The sequence below is a fragment of the Drosophila montana genome, unplaced genomic scaffold (genome assembly GCF_035044405.1).
Source record: "Drosophila montana isolate Dmon_TW-CO22-7 unplaced genomic scaffold, ASM3504440v1 contig_3200_1, whole genome shotgun sequence".
In the NCBI taxonomy this organism is placed as follows: Eukaryota; Metazoa; Arthropoda; class Insecta; order Diptera; family Drosophilidae; genus Drosophila; species Drosophila montana.
In genome coordinates this window covers 4597527-4614800 of record NW_026998080.1, presented here as the reverse complement: position 1 = coordinate 4614800, position 17274 = coordinate 4597527, and the positions used below count along the sequence as shown (strand labels likewise).

General features: G+C 35.5%; 2 protein-coding genes across 7 annotated transcripts; one reads left to right on the top strand and one right to left on the bottom strand.

Moving 5' to 3' along the window:
- Positions 1 to 1051: 1051 nt before the first annotated feature.
- On the top strand, positions 1052 to 7326 carry Fak (protein tyrosine kinase 2 Fak). 6 transcript variants are annotated; one of them, XM_064686717.1, is made up of 20 exons: positions 1052 to 1211; positions 1272 to 1459; positions 1518 to 1772; positions 1832 to 2106; positions 2178 to 2287; positions 2353 to 2570; positions 2635 to 2878; positions 2937 to 3176; positions 3366 to 3498; positions 3554 to 3686; positions 3745 to 3808; positions 3866 to 3946; positions 4017 to 4221; positions 4289 to 4428; positions 4490 to 5571; positions 5724 to 5813; positions 5869 to 5893; positions 5957 to 6320; positions 6388 to 6498; positions 6560 to 7326. In XM_064686717.1, the coding sequence occupies exons 1-20, from the start codon at positions 1160 to 1162 to the stop codon at positions 7032 to 7034; spliced, it is 4485 nt and encodes a 1494-aa protein (XP_064542787.1). In that variant the 5' UTR covers positions 1052 to 1159; the 3' UTR covers positions 7035 to 7326. The 6 variants fall into 6 exon arrangements, with proteins under 6 accessions (XP_064542787.1, XP_064542786.1, XP_064542785.1 ...); XM_064686716.1 differs by having other exon boundaries at positions 5954 to 6320; XM_064686720.1 differs by having other exon boundaries at positions 1053 to 1211; positions 4490 to 4638.
- Positions 7327 to 8329: 1003 nt separating this feature from the next.
- CalpA (calpain-A) lies at positions 8330 to 16996 on the bottom strand. The gene is made up of 13 exons (XM_064686711.1): positions 16826 to 16996; positions 15015 to 15189; positions 12389 to 12565; positions 11767 to 11968; positions 11578 to 11698; positions 11279 to 11519; positions 10592 to 11224; positions 10413 to 10531; positions 9451 to 9493; positions 9250 to 9391; positions 8972 to 9172; positions 8521 to 8850; positions 8330 to 8465 (listed from the first exon to the last, which is right to left on the bottom strand). Exons 2-13 carry the CDS (start codon positions 15186 to 15188, stop codon positions 8380 to 8382), a joined length of 2469 nt encoding a protein of 822 aa, XP_064542781.1. The 5' UTR covers position 15189; positions 16826 to 16996; the 3' UTR covers positions 8330 to 8379.
- Between the last annotated feature and the right edge of the window lie 278 nt (positions 16997 to 17274).

The following is a 17274-nucleotide window of genomic DNA, read 5'->3' as shown; positions in this document are numbered from 1 at the left end:
TTTCAAATTTACCTTAACTTCACAAAATATGCATGAACATAATTAATCTAAGCCTCACAAATATATATACTACATAACTTTACCTCCAAACAATTTCTTTTCGACTACGGATATGCAATACTAGGATATGCTACACTAGATATGCAATAAGACACGATAAGTAGTCGATTATTCAATCGAAATATGGTATATTTCGGTATATTTTACTTTTGAAAATTTGGCAACAGTTGTACAGGAAAGGATAAAACAGTTTCAGTTGTTTTATTAGAATAGAAAGTAAAACTGAGAAACAGTGCCAAAGAATTAATCGGACAGGTGAACCGATAATATTTTAAATTATAGTGGAGAGGGAGACTTAAGTTACAGCATGAATAGTTTTTGTGGGCCAGAGAAGCGGAGGATCACAAGATGCGATTTGAGGAATAAGCGATATATTTCTATACTCAGTAAGCAACTAAATTTGTAAACAACTGAGCTTAAGCTATGTTTATGTTTATTTTTATATATATTTACACAAATGCAAATAAATGCATACAAATAGGTATACTTTACCCTATACTAGCAACATGATTTGTGACGCCACTGTTGTCTTCACCTTCCCATTTTGTGTGAATGGCAAGCCAGTACCATGTAAAACAGATTGACACTCCTATGAATAGAAACATTAAAGAAAGAAGAAGAACGTGTGAGGGGAAGTAATTACTGTTTTCAAATTTTACAATTATTAAATAACTAAATAGTTCTGGTTAAAGAGTTTATAAGAAATTGTTTTTTTGAGTTGGCAATTATCTGCTGAACACAAAAGATTCATTTAACAACTGAGGCGAAAGCATTTATAAGCGAGTGTATGTGCATATTAGAGTTTTATATATGTGTATGTGTGCTCATAGAAATGAATATACGAACATACGCACATATTTTCCATAGATTCGACTTTTGGATCAATCAATCTCAGTGTTAAAGACAGACTGAAATTCTAGCTAAAGATATGGTTGGAGCTTAATTCATGATGAAATAAAACCAACCACTTTATTATAATACAATAACATTATTTTTAGAAAATACCTGTGATTGAATATATGTAAATAAACTGGGTTGCATACTTTTATAGGTGGTGAATTTTTTGTAAAAATCGCCTACAGAGCGGTAAATTTGGAACATGAACACCGCAGAAGTCAACCAAAGCGATCAGCCGCACAGGAACAATGGATGTAAGTACATACAAAGTTGCAAACCCCATTGGTTTATTAATGCCTTTTTTGTTTTATTAGCCCAATATGAAGATTATGTTCTTCATGTGCACATGCCAAACAAGAGTTTCAAATCAATAGCCTTTCATAAAACTGAAACGGTATTCCACATTATCCGGAAAACAGTTGAAGAGTTTGGCAAGGACGGACAACCGCCGCCGAGCATTCAGCGATATGCATGTCGAATGTTGAATGTCATAACCAAAGAAGTATGTGCTCCAAATACTAAACTACTATGATTATAATAAACCAAAAAATATTTAACAGGTACTATGGTTAGCTAGGACAACATCAATGGACAAGGTCTTGTCGCACATACTATCACCCGGGTGCTCAAATGTAGATTGTCCAAACAACGACCCAATAAAAGCAGATCTTGCAGAAGGCAAAGACACGCATCTTGGGCGGCGATCCGTTATCACAGGTGTCTGGCGTGTGGAGTTGCGCGTGCGATATGTCCCCCATAAAATTCAAGACTTATTCGACGAAGACAAAACTACTTGCTTTTATTTTTTTGATCAGGTAATACTGCTGTTAAATATTTTCCGATAACATTTAACCCTGAATGTGTGCGGTTTCAGGTAAAGGACGATTATATTCAATCAAATATAACTTCCGTTGACGCTGATGTAGCAGTTCAACTATGCTGTTTGGGTATACGCCATTACTTCAAAAACATAACGTTGAAAGCTCCAGATAAGAAGCAACACATCGATTACATTGAGAAGGAAATTGGGTTTAAATGTTTTATTCCTCAATCTGTGATAAGCACAACAAAGCCAAAGAATCTGAAGAAAATGATACAGGTCGGATACAAGAAGGTCTACAATTACAATGACATTGAGTACTTGACAAAGTATGTATTCTTGTGCTAAACTTTGGTAGAGAAATGCTTAACTCAAAAATATTTTAAAAACATTTATACAGGTTTTTCGATCTTCTCAAAAGCTTTTATTTAACCGATTTCGAACAATTTTCTGTAACCTTGAGCTCTGCTTGGAATATATCAGGAATCCTGCATGTTGGTCCGCATATTGGTAAGAGTTTTCAATGCTCCAATTTTTTTTTGTATATCCCATTTTATTTTATTTATTTTTTTTAGGAATCTCTTACCAGACACACCCACAAGCAAGTTTAAGGAATGTAGCACAGTTTAAAGATGTCGTTTCTATTAAAACCTGCGCTCTTCCAAAAGAAAAAGCATCCAATGAACTTGAGTTACAAAATTTAAAATGCAATTGCCGAAAAATTAAAACTCAAATCAAAATTTCTGCATCTAATATTACGGAAGATTTGATTATAACATGCAATGGAGTAAATGTAAGCTTTACAATTTTTAAATTTTCAATTCATATGATTAATGATAATTATGTATAATTTTCAGACCGCTGAAAGTATTGCCGATCTGATTGATGGTTATTGCAGGCTACTAACGAAAGATCTAGGATTTACAGTTTGGGAACGGGAAACAGACTTAGGAGGAAATGTAAAAATCTCACCAAATGCATCTAACGCTTTGCCAGATGATCGAACTTCGTCGTCTCCGACTAAAAGTAAGCCTATGCTTACGGATGATTATGCTGAAATCGGATTATTAGAAGGGGAGGGTGATTACTCTACACCCACAGGTAAGCTAACATTTAATAATTTTTTTTATCGTTTTAAAGCCCTTATTTTCTTGTTTAGTGCGCAATTACGAGCTTGATCGATCTCAAATAGTTCTAAGTGCGAAAATTGGGGTCGGTCAGTTTGGAGATGTTTATGTTGGAACATATACGGTTCCAATATCAGCTAAACCGAAAAATAAAAGGAACGAGAGTTCTTCAAATAATATCGATGCCAAATATGATGTAATGCAAGTAGCCGTTAAGACATGTAAAACAAACGAGAATCCAGAAAAGACAGAAAATTTTCTTGCCGAAGCATGTAAGTTAAATTAATACTAATAATATTGAGTCCGCTGTTGCGGAATATATATTTAATGCTCAGACTTAATGCAATTTGTGAAAAGGGTAAACCAATAATATGGTTTTATATTTATCACGATCCATACCTTAAGCTGAATTCCTGATACTGTTATACAGCTTTGCTGATTTGTCTTGTTATTCATTTCAGATATAATGCAGAAGTTCGATCATCCACATATTATCCGGTTGATTGGTATTTGCAGTTTAACGCCCATTTGGATAGTAATGGAATTAGCTAAGCTCGGTGAATTGCGCGCGTACTTAAAAGCCAACAGTGAGAGGTATGCTTCTGATTGTTTATACCACGTATATGTTTATGAATCGTTTCATTCCCAGATTAAGTCACGGAACTTTGCTTAAATATTGCTACCAACTGTCAACAGCGCTCAGCTATTTAGAATCTAAGAAATTCGTTCACAGAGATATTGCGGCGCGAAACGTTCTTGTGAGCACACCAACTTGTGTGAAGGTGCGAAACAATTATAGATGGAGTAAAGAATTTGCGCTTATCTCTTTACCAATTTCAGCTGGCTGATTTTGGATTGTCGCGCTGGGTTTCTGACCAGTCCTATTATCACTCAACTCCCACAGGTTAGAAAAATAGTTATAATTATCTGTTGAATATATTATAAAACAATGAGATTTCAGTTGCACTGCCCATTAAATGGATGTCCCCCGAGTCAATCAATTTTCGAAGATTCACTACAGCTAGTGATGTGTGGATGTTTGGTTGGTGAAAGAGAAAAAAACAAAAAAAAAAATAAGTACTCATTTACATTTATATGATCTCTGCGAATAGGTGTTTGCATTTGGGAGATACTTATGCTAGGTGTTAAACCATTTCAAGGCGTGAAAAATAGTGACGTCATCACAAAGCTGGAAAATGGGGAGAGATTGCCATTGCCACCGAACTGTCCGCCCAGACTATACTCACTTATGTCTCAGTGCTGGGCTTACGAACCGCTGAAAAGGCCGAATTTTAAACGGATAAAGGAAACCCTTTAGTATGTTTGTAGATTTGTTACCAATAGTTTGTTGGGATAATGTCTTCTAAAATATATATATTTTTAGTGAAATTTTATTAGAAGACAGTATGAACTCATCTGAGACAATGAGAAGGGAGCACCGTCGACTTGCAGGTGTATCTTGGATTGGCACTGAAGACAGCGACATTCCTCCATTAAAGCCATCCCGAACAGTAAATGACACTGGTAATATTCATAGACAGATCTTGCAATTGGATTATATGCTTATATCTATACTTGATTTTAGATATTCCAAGCATATTGAATACGTCAGAGGAAAACAGGACTCTACCCCAGACCTATATTATTGCCCAAAATCCGGCTGTGCTCGCCAGATTAATGATGGAGAATCAAAAGCGAGGCATAAATCCTGCAGCCTACACCACACCCGCTTCGGTATTTAATACTTTAGCCGTAGGAATAGATTCCAGTAAATCGAATCATTCGCTTAAAACTACTAAGCTCCCCGCAGCGGAGCTCCTAAAACTCGATCCTGTCGCTGATTCAGATAAACTTCAAAATCAATTTCCAATAACCAGCACCTCTTCTCAAAATCTTTATCCATCTTCATCACCTGTAATTAGTTCTTTTGACTCGACCTTTATACCAGCATATTTACACCCTATGAATATTAGGCCTCAGCCGGTATCAGGATATGTGTCAGAGAATTTGCCACTGAAAAATAACTTTATACTAAGTGCACCAAACACGGATGATTTCCACATGAATCAAGTGCAGATGGACAGCAAATCTGGCAACCCAACGGCTAGGGTCGCAGGTTATAGTCTTTATGGCAGTCTCGAACGGCACCAACCACAGATGGATAAGCCGATGCACTCAAAGGGTGGAAGTCTGGAGCGTCATCAATCGTTAATGGCAGCGCAAAACATGATTTTTCACAAACAAGGCACGAGTTTTTCAGAGCGTTCCAGGGGCATGGAACGCAAGAGTCAGTGCCATGCATATCGTCAACAAATGAAAACATCAACCGAATGCGAGTCTCTGCCCGAAGAAATCTACGACTTTGGCGGGGTTGGCCTAAAAACCTGTGTGTCTGTGAAAGAAAACGCCCATTCGGTCTCATTATTTAATGCATCCGCAATAAATTCGAATATAATCGGGCAAGAATACAAATGCCCTCAGAGCTTCGGCGGAAAGCAAAGCGGCTTATGCACTAAAACTTCATTAAACGACTTACAAGAAATTCCACGAGAGTGGGAGCCGCAGTGGACAACGGTTGCTACGCTAAGAACAGCTACGGTTGATCCTAAGAACGATAATTTGGAAGGAGCAGCTTGTATTCAAATAAATTCAGATGTGGGAAATCAGGTTTGATTGGACGAAGGTTTTATGCTGACACATGAGCAAGACGTCTTTTTTCTTTTCAGTTTTTTGGTTATATTTTCTAATCGGTTATTTTTAAGTTATTTTGAATGCAAATAATTGATTCAAAGAGAGTAAAGTACAATAATAATTTACAGACCATTCCCAAACCAATTGGTGAACAATTGTGGCAACAACGCAAGGACAGCAATAGCGATGGTGAATGGCTGTATCAGGAAGAACTGGTCGTAAGTATAAAACAAATAACTATTAAACTATTCGTTTAACTCTATGATTTTGCAGAGAAAGAGATCCAGTCCAATACCAGGTGAAGTTGAAACCGAGGTTTTGATAAAACATCAGAATTTTAAACCTGATTTGATTTCAGAAGGCACAATAGGCTTTCCTGATTGTTCGAATTCGAAGACAAGGCCAAAAATACCCAGCGCAAATGTATTTTCACTTAAGCTTAATAACTCGCCATCGGATCACACGGTATCTTTGGCAGCAGAAGAAAGCTTAAAGTCTAGAAATAGCGAAAATCAAGATTCTACTCGACCAATAAATCGAACAAACGATGAGGTGTACTGTGCTACAACCGCAGTTGTAAAGTCAATAATGGTACTTTCTCAAGGCGTTGAAAAGGCGCACATTGATGGTTACTTGCATTTGGTCAAAAATGTCGGGGTCGAGCTAAGGAACCTTCTCAAATCAGTTGATAATATATCAATACTATTTCCGGCCCAAGCCTTGAAGTAATATATTCTGCTTGTTCAGAGCTGAATTAAGTTTTTTAACGTTTTTTTTTTTTTTCTTTTGCAGAGAGGTAGAGATGGCGCACAAAGTTCTTTCCAAAGATATGCATGATTTAGTGTCAGCAATGCGGTTAGCACATCAATACAATGATACTACTCTGGATAACGAATATCGAAAGTAATTATATAATATTATTAAGAATTGAATTTGTATATATTCCCATTTTCCTTTCTTGAAGGAGTATGCTGTCGGCTGCACACATCTTGGCCATGGATGCGAAGAATCTTTTCGATGTAGTTGATTCAATAAGGAATAGATATCAAACTATTTCAATGACAAACACAAACAAGCTTGCCAGAAAAGAATCAAGTAGTTCGTTAAACTGTGAATCCGCCCAATCGCCTCCCGATAATGGCTCAGCCGCATCACCTCTTTCTATTGCTGCTGAACCGATTGCAAAGTGTATTGCTGACATTAGTCTATACGACAATGAAAACATGCACCAAGGCTTTAATATGCAAAATTTACAATCTGCTAGTTGCAGTGGTATCGTTGGTGAAGGAAAAACTAAAGGCACCCTACATAGAGGAAATGATATTAGCCATGAGACAACAGGAAATTCAAATGAGCCGTTAAAAATAATTGAAGACACATTAAATAATCCGGGCGAGCACATGTATTGTAATACATCCACCTTACATGGCCACGCATAAATCAAAAAAAGGTTCTATCCTATTTGTTCTTAAGATAGTATATGCTAACATTCTGTGTATATAACAAACCAAAATAAGTATGTAATTATGCAGGTGTTTTTTTCACAAATGCGAAATTCATCTCAAGAACTCATACATACATATATATTGCAAGTTCATACAAAATGACGAACACTCAACGTCGGCCGGCCGCAATGAAATGCATTATTAAATCGTCAAGTAGTCAAAATACTTTAAGAAGTAAAACGTGTTTCTGTAATTGAAAAATGAATAAATAAATACGTAAAACATTCGTTTGGAGGATATCCTTTTGAATTTGTGTAGTCGCAGGCAATTCTTTTTACAAATTTATAGCCCTCGCTGAGCCTTTACTAAGCCAAGAGTCTTTCTCGCTTGCAAAGAGGCATCATAGTCTGTTGGGTCTTGTAAGACCAAGCACACATATTGTTCACTGCTACAATCGCAAACTTTTTCTCATCCCAAATCCCCTTGGCGGAAACTTAATCTTCGACGCCCCCTCACCGTCCAGCATCTAATGCACGATTTGTATCTATTTGCCACCGCGGTCAACAATGTTAAAAATTGGGCTGGCTCCTTGGTAGCCTCACGTGCGCTGCTCGAATCTGGGTCGATTAAACTAGCTGCTGGACTGCCGATGTTGCAAAAAACTCGCCTTGGTTGGATTGCAATCGGAGGTGCTTCACATGCAGGCCAATCATCACTTGTGGTCATGCGATCAATGGTGGATCTAGAGCTGCAGCTAGACTCGCATCTGCAGCCAAATGCACAGACTGATGAGGCATGGCATGATATTGGAATGCTGCACCCAGACTGATTCCGCACCAAATAAGGAAGAACACGATTGCGATCGCTTACTGCTACGACGGCGAATGCATCATCTGGACGTTGAAGTTTAAGATTCCAGCTGATGTAGGCTCTGTCTTCAGCCTGTTACAAATTTACATAAAGCCATAAAACTCTTTGTCAGGGTATAAGAAATGAATTGACTAGCAATAATCTCCTTGATACATTATAACAAGTCAAACTGGGTTTTTTTAATTTAAAAATTTTATAAAAATTGTTTTAAAAAAGTAAGCATATCTTTTTATAGGTATACATTTGAAAATGTAATCAAAATTGTTTAACGTTTATATAGGTAAATATAATATATGTAAAAAGCTTTCAATGCAAATAATTGAATTTTTTTTAACTGACATAAAGCTGTGCACTTTATATTTAAATGTACACGAAAAAAAACCACTATAAAACAACCAAATTTTTTACACAATAATGAGTATGCGTGCACTTATATATTATCATAATAAATCTAATAGCAGCTGTGCATTTAAGAATATATTGTCCGTTCAATCCACTCCTCCAAAGTAAATGTCGCGGTTTCGTTTTTCTCGGCGTCTCTTTCTTTAAATATTTCTGCAATGCAAATATGTTAGAAGCTTGTTACCAAATTTTAACTCCTTAAATTTACCAATATATGTTTTAATTTTCACGGCACACATGAGAAAATCATCGAAGGCGATTTTTCCGTCTCTCGAACCATATCGATGCCCCAAGGCATTAAGAACATGATTGTTTAAATGGTAACCTGCCGAGTTCAGAGCTTCACGCAGCTGGAATCCTGATATTCTACCCGAATTTTCGGTATCGTATGTCTTAAAAATAGCTTTCCACTTTGCGATGTCTGTAAGCAATGCTTCAAACTCTTCAAAGCCCAGTTTTCCCGATTTATCTGCATCTAACATTGCCACCATAGAACGGCAAACATCTTTGGAAAAGCCATGAGTCTCGTCGACAATAGCTATAAAATATAATAAATATAAATTAGATATTAAGATAACAATTTTAGAGCATTTAATGGGTACAATTATTATTGTTAACAGCATATAAATTAACTAATAATATAGTTGTAACTCTCATACCTGCTGGACCCTCATCTATCAGCCTTTTGTTGGACTGATCATTCATGCCCAAATGTTCTTCGAAGGGAGTACCTTTAAGGAATGGTCCACATATCAAGGACAGTATTCCACAAGCATTGCCAGAATCCCCTCCAGTCTCTGCCTGAGTTTCGAATGCATTGTTATTTTGAAGTCGGTTAAACATAACAGGCTTTGGTAGATCTAAAATAATGATAGTGAAACAAGATATTTCGTAAATGTTAAGAAATATATTTGTGCTGTTTGTGCTGTCAACTCACCATCCCGCATTGAGTGGTCCAAGATTAGTTTCAGCTCCATCCAATCTACTTCCATGTCCTTGCCGGCAATGCTGTCAAATAATCGCTTTAAGCTGTCTTTTTGTGGATCTACGGGCTTCGGTGTCGGAAAACCTGGTATGACCTTGAGAACAAACCAAAAATTTAGTAAAATAAATAACTATTTTGTGAACATTGACTTACCTTATCCGAGTTGTCTCCATACCCAACGTGATCATCATTCTCTCTATATTAAAGTGGAAAATTATTTGACTGATGAGTATGCGAGAAAAATGAATTTCCAAATTTATGTAAAATTTATGCTATATTATTATACATTATGAAGGCTTTCAAGGTTCAAAAAACTAAATAAATGTATCAAATATTCTAATTTTAAATTATTAGTTTGGCGATGTAAATGAAAATTGTGTTTTAACGAATTTAAAAAAAAAAAACATCTAATTATTTTGTACAATGTATTTATTTTAACAATCTTACATTTGTAATTAGGTTATACATAAAAGAATTGCACAAGAAGCTAATAGATAAAATATTATTTCTCAAGCTTTTTATAAAATAGGTTTACGAAAGTTACGGTAAAAAACCAAACCTTTTGAAATTTGAAATTAAAAAAAATCCTTGCCTATGAAAAACCTTTAACAATTTTCTTTCTAGGGGCCTAAATCTATCAGAAATACGGTTGGACGGAAAGATATTGCAAACTGTATTTAATAATAGACATATTAGTAAATAAAATCTAAGTAAACCTAGCTCTAAATTGACAAATTTCTAAATTAAGCAGCAATAATACGTATTTTATTTTGAGCATTGATTATTCGTGTAGTTAGTAATACAAGCAAATATTGAAGGTTATATTTTGTTAAGTGTAAATTAATAGCCACAATAATTTGTTTGAGCTGCAAATATTACCAAGCAAAATGTATTCTAGCCCCTCAACGCGATTTCTAACATTTTATTAGTACTACAATTTTGCCCGACAATTGTACACATTACAGATCAAACATGCATATAGAGACAAGATTTGTAGTCATATATACCCACCCCTTGCAGAATGCATTTCGTATTAAGGACTGAATAGAAAATTAAATCTGCTGCTGAATTACATCTAATATACAAACTCTTCTGCATTTGCATTGTATACGCACTCCATATTATTTTGAGTTTCAGAGAAGACTCGAATGATGAATTCGCCTTCCTCATTTGGATCAAAAGTCGAAGGCACAATCAGATAGTGACCCGGAGGTAGGTTGAATCGAGCGCATACCTATAAGGAAAAAAAGAACAATTTAATGCGGTTAAGTTAAAAGGAATGGGACTAACATACCTCCCGAGTGTTGATAAAGTGTGGCGATCGTCCAACTGAGGACTTGTACTTAAAGAAATTGAGTCCTTGCGGACGGGTTGCCAGATCACGTTCGGTTAGGCTGTAAATAGCGAAACCAATTGTAAGGCACTCCATTCCCATGTTACGCTTGGATCTACGGTTTTTCTGCATTAAGGCAACAATAACTGTGCAGTTGCCCTCCTCATCCGCTTCGTCGGGGTCAGCCAGGGATATTATGTACTGCGGATTGTGCCAAAATGTGTCCAAGAAGTTGCGACAACCGCCTGCGGTAACGCCGGGAGTCCATTCCCCCTCGTACATTGACATCTCCCATTTACGTTTTCCGCTCTGCTGATTATCCTCAGAGTTTTTAATGAAAGATTCCGGCGACAAATTGCAAAGTTCAACGCGATCAAAATGGGTTAGAAAATCTTGGAACGACATCCAAAATTCTCCGTCTCTATCGAATGTTAGGCCAATTTCCTGTTTCTGCTCCTCAGGTATATATCTCCACTCGGGCGAGCTGTCGCTCCATGGACCATTCCACTCTGCCTCATTTCCCCACGGATTTCGCATTCGAATCATTGGGATCTTTCCCTGCCGATTCGGTGTCACAATATCAATGAGGCACACCTGTACATATAAAAATTGTACATTATATTCCCCACACAAAGTCAACTATAAAACCTTGGTAATGGAGTAGGCATGTCCACGAATCAATCCCTGTGACGTTTCGGCTTCCAGCACGTTGGGATCTGCCTCGATGGAGCATCCCATCATGGAGTTGCGTTCTGCGGCTTTCTGCAGAATGCTAAAAAGATTGGCTGGCGCTTCCTTAAGATCATACCACTCGCTGACACCTCCAGTGAAATCCTCCATCGCCTCGCATGTGGTGCCTCCCTTAAGGGCTTCATACGATCCGTGAAGCCTAAGGAATAATTAGTATAATAATTAGTACAGCTTTACGTCACGGTTAATATTCGTACTTCGCATATGCCTTCTCCAAAAGTGCACTCCAGAATTCATTTTTCTCAGCCGAATGCATATACAACAACTCTCCATGATACGTTGGCAAACGGTCGTCAATAACCACGTCAACCCATTTACCTGTTAAATTTTGGTAAAAAAAAACTATCTTTATATCGATTTTTTGAAATGAGTATCTTTAACATTACCATATTGCCAAAAGCGAAAGTGGAATATTCCAGCATAGTTCTCCTCGAAACTTTGTTCTGGGGGAATCACACGGAAGAACAGAGACGATTCATGTGTCAGGTTTGCGGTTGCAGCCAAGAGCCAACAATCGCCAAGTTCGCCCTGTTGCACATCGAATCTTGAATAGCCTTCGACGAAAAATTGAGGATTGTCAACGATTTCCTGGAAGAAATCGAAATATTGTTTATGTAATTTGTTCGCCAATGCAAATACAAGAAGTCAAATACGCTATTGTCAAAAAAATGTTTATGCTGAACGCGAAGTGAAAGACTTAAAGCTTTCGGAATAAACGTAAAATAAAATATAACATTTTTCCACATTTTTTTTAAAGAATCGGACAGACTCTGACTCGACTGTCAATTCTCATCAGGAATTATTACACATCTATACAAGAATTAAAAAAATTGTATGGACCCTATAAAGAGCTTCATTTATAATGATCTTTAGTTATCAATTGTAAAATTTGTTTGTCTTTATCGTCATTTAATCATTAGCATGTACACAAATATTTAAACAACTGGCATATTGACTATAAATTATTACCATTACCATTAGAATAAACCGAAACTTATAGAGACTTACATGAGGTCGCAGCCATTCGAAATATCGGTCAGGTCGGCGTGAAAACATGAGGGACTCATTGCTGGCCGGAAAGAGTGTGTCCTCGAATAGTGATCCGTTCGTCAAACAGCTATTCCTTAGTGTCTCATAATCCTGCACCTCCGAGTGCGATCCAAGATTCGAGTTATTTTCGCCCAACTAGAAAAATTAAATTGTTATTTGGAGCTACTTCGAATTTTTATAATAATTGTATTGTTTTAATAGGAAATCATTTTTACAGATTTAATGTGATTTAGAAATTCTGCACAATTTTATAGTAAACGCAAGTAAAAGGACCCTTTCCCCCTGAACCCTTTCCCAAACCAACTCAAGCTGATTATTTACAGCGCTATTCAAAGGATAAAAGACCATAATAGAATTATTCAAAAAAAATTTGAAAAACTCTTAAGACCTTAAAAAAACGGATTTCGTTGTAGATTCTTATCGACTTTATTGAAACGGAACAAGTTATCAATTGATTTGAAAGCAACCCGTACAGGCCGACGGACAGACAGACGGACGGACCTGCCTAGATCAACCCGGATATTGATGGGGATCTAGAATATATCTAGAATATATTTATCTATATCGGAGATGTTCCATTCCTGCCTGTTGTATACATTTACATAAAAAAACACTTAATTCTTTTCATCTATTATAAGATCGTAAATAAAATAGAAAAAAAAAATCAAAAAAGAAGGCTCAAGTTATAATTAGTTGTACATATTGCCAAATATCCGACATGATTGTACATATTTTACAAATTTAGGCTTAATATCTATATATTTAAAGGACAAACACATTTTTTGTGATCCCATTCCTGCTAAAGCCACTGAAACGATTTTGATAGTAAAATATCAAATTTAATAATATTCCAGTGGCGTTTAGATAGGAAGAGGTCTTAACAACAACAATAACAATATACAAAACACAGCCGTTTATTATTTGAGTGCACTTGAATAGGACTAAAGAGGTTTGCGTCCCTCTCTTCCGATCTATAGCTGTACGATCATCAGTTCAATTTGAATCTGCTTCATATACGTTTTGATGTTATAGAATAGAAGAATAAAGAGGATTGCTTTCCTGTAAGGGTATTACTTTTGGTATATTTTCAGACAGTTTTTAATAGGATACGTCAGACAGAAAGAAGTCCAAATTGGCAACATAAAATGATTTTAATAGAAAACTTTTTGTTATCTATACGAAATGTACTTTAACATACCCAGTTATTCAATTGCCGTATTCATGTGACCTATTCGGGAACTCTTTTTCCGATTGAATCTCAAATATCGTATTTTTCAACGGATTGCCATAGTACATATTTATGAGACCAAAACCAGTTTATATAAATTAATTAGCGCTCCAGATTGTTGAAGCTGAGAAGGGGCAGCTTATGTCGGATTCCGCGATTCCACCTTCATCACATCAGGTAACTATGGTAAAAATGTAAACTTTCTAGATCTTTCGGTTGGGTCTGTTCGTTGAGCATTTATTGGTCAGCTGATCTTTTCCGGGCTTGTTTTTTGCTTCGATTTTAAGACAGACATTTCCTATCCATAAGAAAATTTGTATTTACCCGTACTATCTTGAGCTTGAGCTAAGTTATACTTTAGATGGATATTTAAAACCGAGTTTGATGTCCTTGGAATAAAATTCGAAAAGTGGAAATGAAGCCGAAAATATAAACTTTCGTTCAATCAACCTTTGAGATGTGTTTTTCAAAGATCTTTGAAGTTTGAGTTTGGATTTTTGATTAAGTTTTCATGTTGAGCTCTGAAAATAAGTTTGAAGCCGACCAACGAAATTTAAATCGTACTTGTAACCTTTGACCCCTATTGACCGCCAAGAAAATCTATTCAAGGTCTGCATAAATGCAAATTTTCATCCCAAAAGTGATGAAGTTTACGGAATGTATGATATAAATTTTCACAAAGATTTTGAAAAAGAGTTTGAAGCCAATCGTAAACAAAAAACTTTCATAAAACGCTTTGAAAATAATCTGAAAGCTGATTGTACAAAACTTAAAACTTCCCAACTAAACTTTCCACCGAGGTGGATTGGATTTTCCGAAAAATGTGAAATACCTCTCTCTGATCGCATGATAAACAATAGAGATTTATAGAACCTATTTTAACGATTACTCCACATTTAATTCAGATTTCTAGCTGTAACGGTTTGGGCTGTGCGGTTCGATATATACATATTATATTTATATATTTAGTTTTTCACAACGAATTACTTACGATTTATATAAATTTTAAATAAAGTCTTGCTTGAAACTTAAGATGAAATGACAAACAGAGAGTGTAATAGAAATCAGGAAATTATACCTTCGATAATGTATACAAAAAACACGAACACATAGAAATGTAGTAGGACAATTTTGTGGAGTTGCAAAGGGCACCGCCAACTAAATTACTTACATTACAATAAGGGGCAGCTTCGCTATGCAAGGGTTGCTAAGTTTTAATGGATCGTTTGACCGAAACATAATTAGCAGAAATATTGAAAGTGTTTTTAGGAGATATGAGATTTATAATGCATGCCAGTTTAACTGCTTATTTAATATTGCAATAATTATAATTACAATTTGCTTTTGATCACTTACAACTCGCATATTCTTAATGCTCGGAAGGACTCGCTTGGTATCCGCCTCCTTCTTTATGAATATTTCGTTAATCACAGATCCAACAACATCCTTGGCGGCACCCATTGCCGCTTCGCCGGCAGCATTGAGAAACTCTTGGCCGGCTTGTCTCAAGAAACCCTTAAGTTCATCCATCCTGGAATGAGAACATTAAAGTAAAAGTAAGTAGCAGAATATATTGCATTAAATTAACCAAAGTTAAGAATTTATTCTGTTTTATACCCCGAACCCTTTGATAATGTGTAAAAAGTGTATAATAATAATTGAATAAGCAGTAGGAAGCATCTGCGACCCCATAAGCACATAGAGCCGAGACGATCTGATCTAATCATGCTCATCTGTCCTCGTAGATCCTTCCAGTACTCGTGCAGTACTTATTTGTCTCTAAGCATCGATTACTTGACCCGTTTCCAATTTTGTCTCTAAGCATCGATTACTTGACCCGTTTCCAAAGCAATCGATAAAAATAGATATCGAAATCCAAAGGGTTTAAGAGCTAGACTCTCCAAATAAAAATGTTGATTTAAGTATAGATACAGATCAAGTATCTTTAATTTTTTAGAAGAATTTGTGTATACATATATATAATGTATTTGTGCAAAGGAAGCATATCCGACCACATAATATATATATACATATATCATTTTGGTCAGCATCAAAAGGCGTGTCGAGTAGGCGAGCCTCTATTTTGTTTTAAGTTTAAATACTCGTGCGTGTTTCAAGGATGCGTTAACTATTAGGTGAGTCCCATTGCATGACTTATGGTAATTATCACGCATAATATTTCCATATTAATATACATATATACAAATGTCCGTTGGACAATGCAAAAAATAATTTCCCTTGGGATGAATTACAACTGTATACTGATTCCCTCGCTAACAATATGTTATAATGTTCATCTAAATAGCTATCCTCTTAACTCTTTTCTTTTCAAAACTTTTCGTTTACGTAGCGGCTGCGCTTCTTCTTCTTCCATTTGCATTACACTGTGAAAAATGTATTTTAATTACCGTCGCTCATTATAACATTAATACCTTAAAAAAATGAAATTCTATGCATGCTATATGAGAGTTTGCAGTTTTTTGTTTCCAATTTTTTTTTTTTTTTGTAATATCAACAATATAATTTTTAACAAGCTATATTTACATCATACATACATTAATTTGAGTACATTTGAGTAGATGAAAAATCATTCATATAATATAAAAGTGTTTCTTATTCTGCCTGACCCACCCAAACATATTTAGCTATTAATGTTTCATTCGGATAAACATACGTACATACATATATATACAATTTAACGGTGACATCATACATATGCACGTGCGTACAGTTTTGGGCTCTTGTTAATTATAGAGCCGTTGAGTTTGAAAGCCTTTCTTTAAAAAAATATGCATATACATATGTACTAATACATACAAATTTACAAACATGTATGTGTAATCTGTTTGACTTTTTTAATATATATGTGCATATTAAAAGCAAATACACATATCTATATATATGTTACATATTTTTGTTGCATACTTTATAGTTTTCTATACTTTATATATTTTAAGCGAAATATTGATATTTCTATTCAATGACGAATCAGGTTTAATAACACATGTAGTATCAAAATACATATGTATGTGTATATATGTGTATGCTAAGAATATTAGGTATATTTATCCATGAATTCAATCATATAATTATACAAGACACAGCTATTTATAATATATGTATTTAAACACGGCCAATTAATGAAAACATTTTCTTTATAAACACACCTGTAGAATCTCACTTCCGAACAACAAACACAAACACCGATGCACTCGCAGATATATTTACATGTATTTAACAAAAAATACTGTGTAGCTTCACACGTAAATTATTCGTATTATTTAATTTATGCTCAACAAACTCGTCTCTGACAGTTTCTCTTTTACAAATGGACTGCCAGCTATTCGAGCACTATGCCAAGAGACGTCAGCTGATTTTTTACTAATATTGTTATCGAAAATAAAATAATTTCCCGATAACTAAAATGCTGGCGAGTCCCTGAATCCCTGGTCACAGTTATTTTAAAATTATATGTACTAAAAATCGAATGAACAGCTGTTTAATATTGATGAAAAGCGCGCGCTCTGGATAAAATTTGAATCTTGCTTCTGGTAAAGTGTTGCAGTAAAATATGTTTGGTTTGGGACAAAAAGCGTTGACAATACGACTTTGCGCG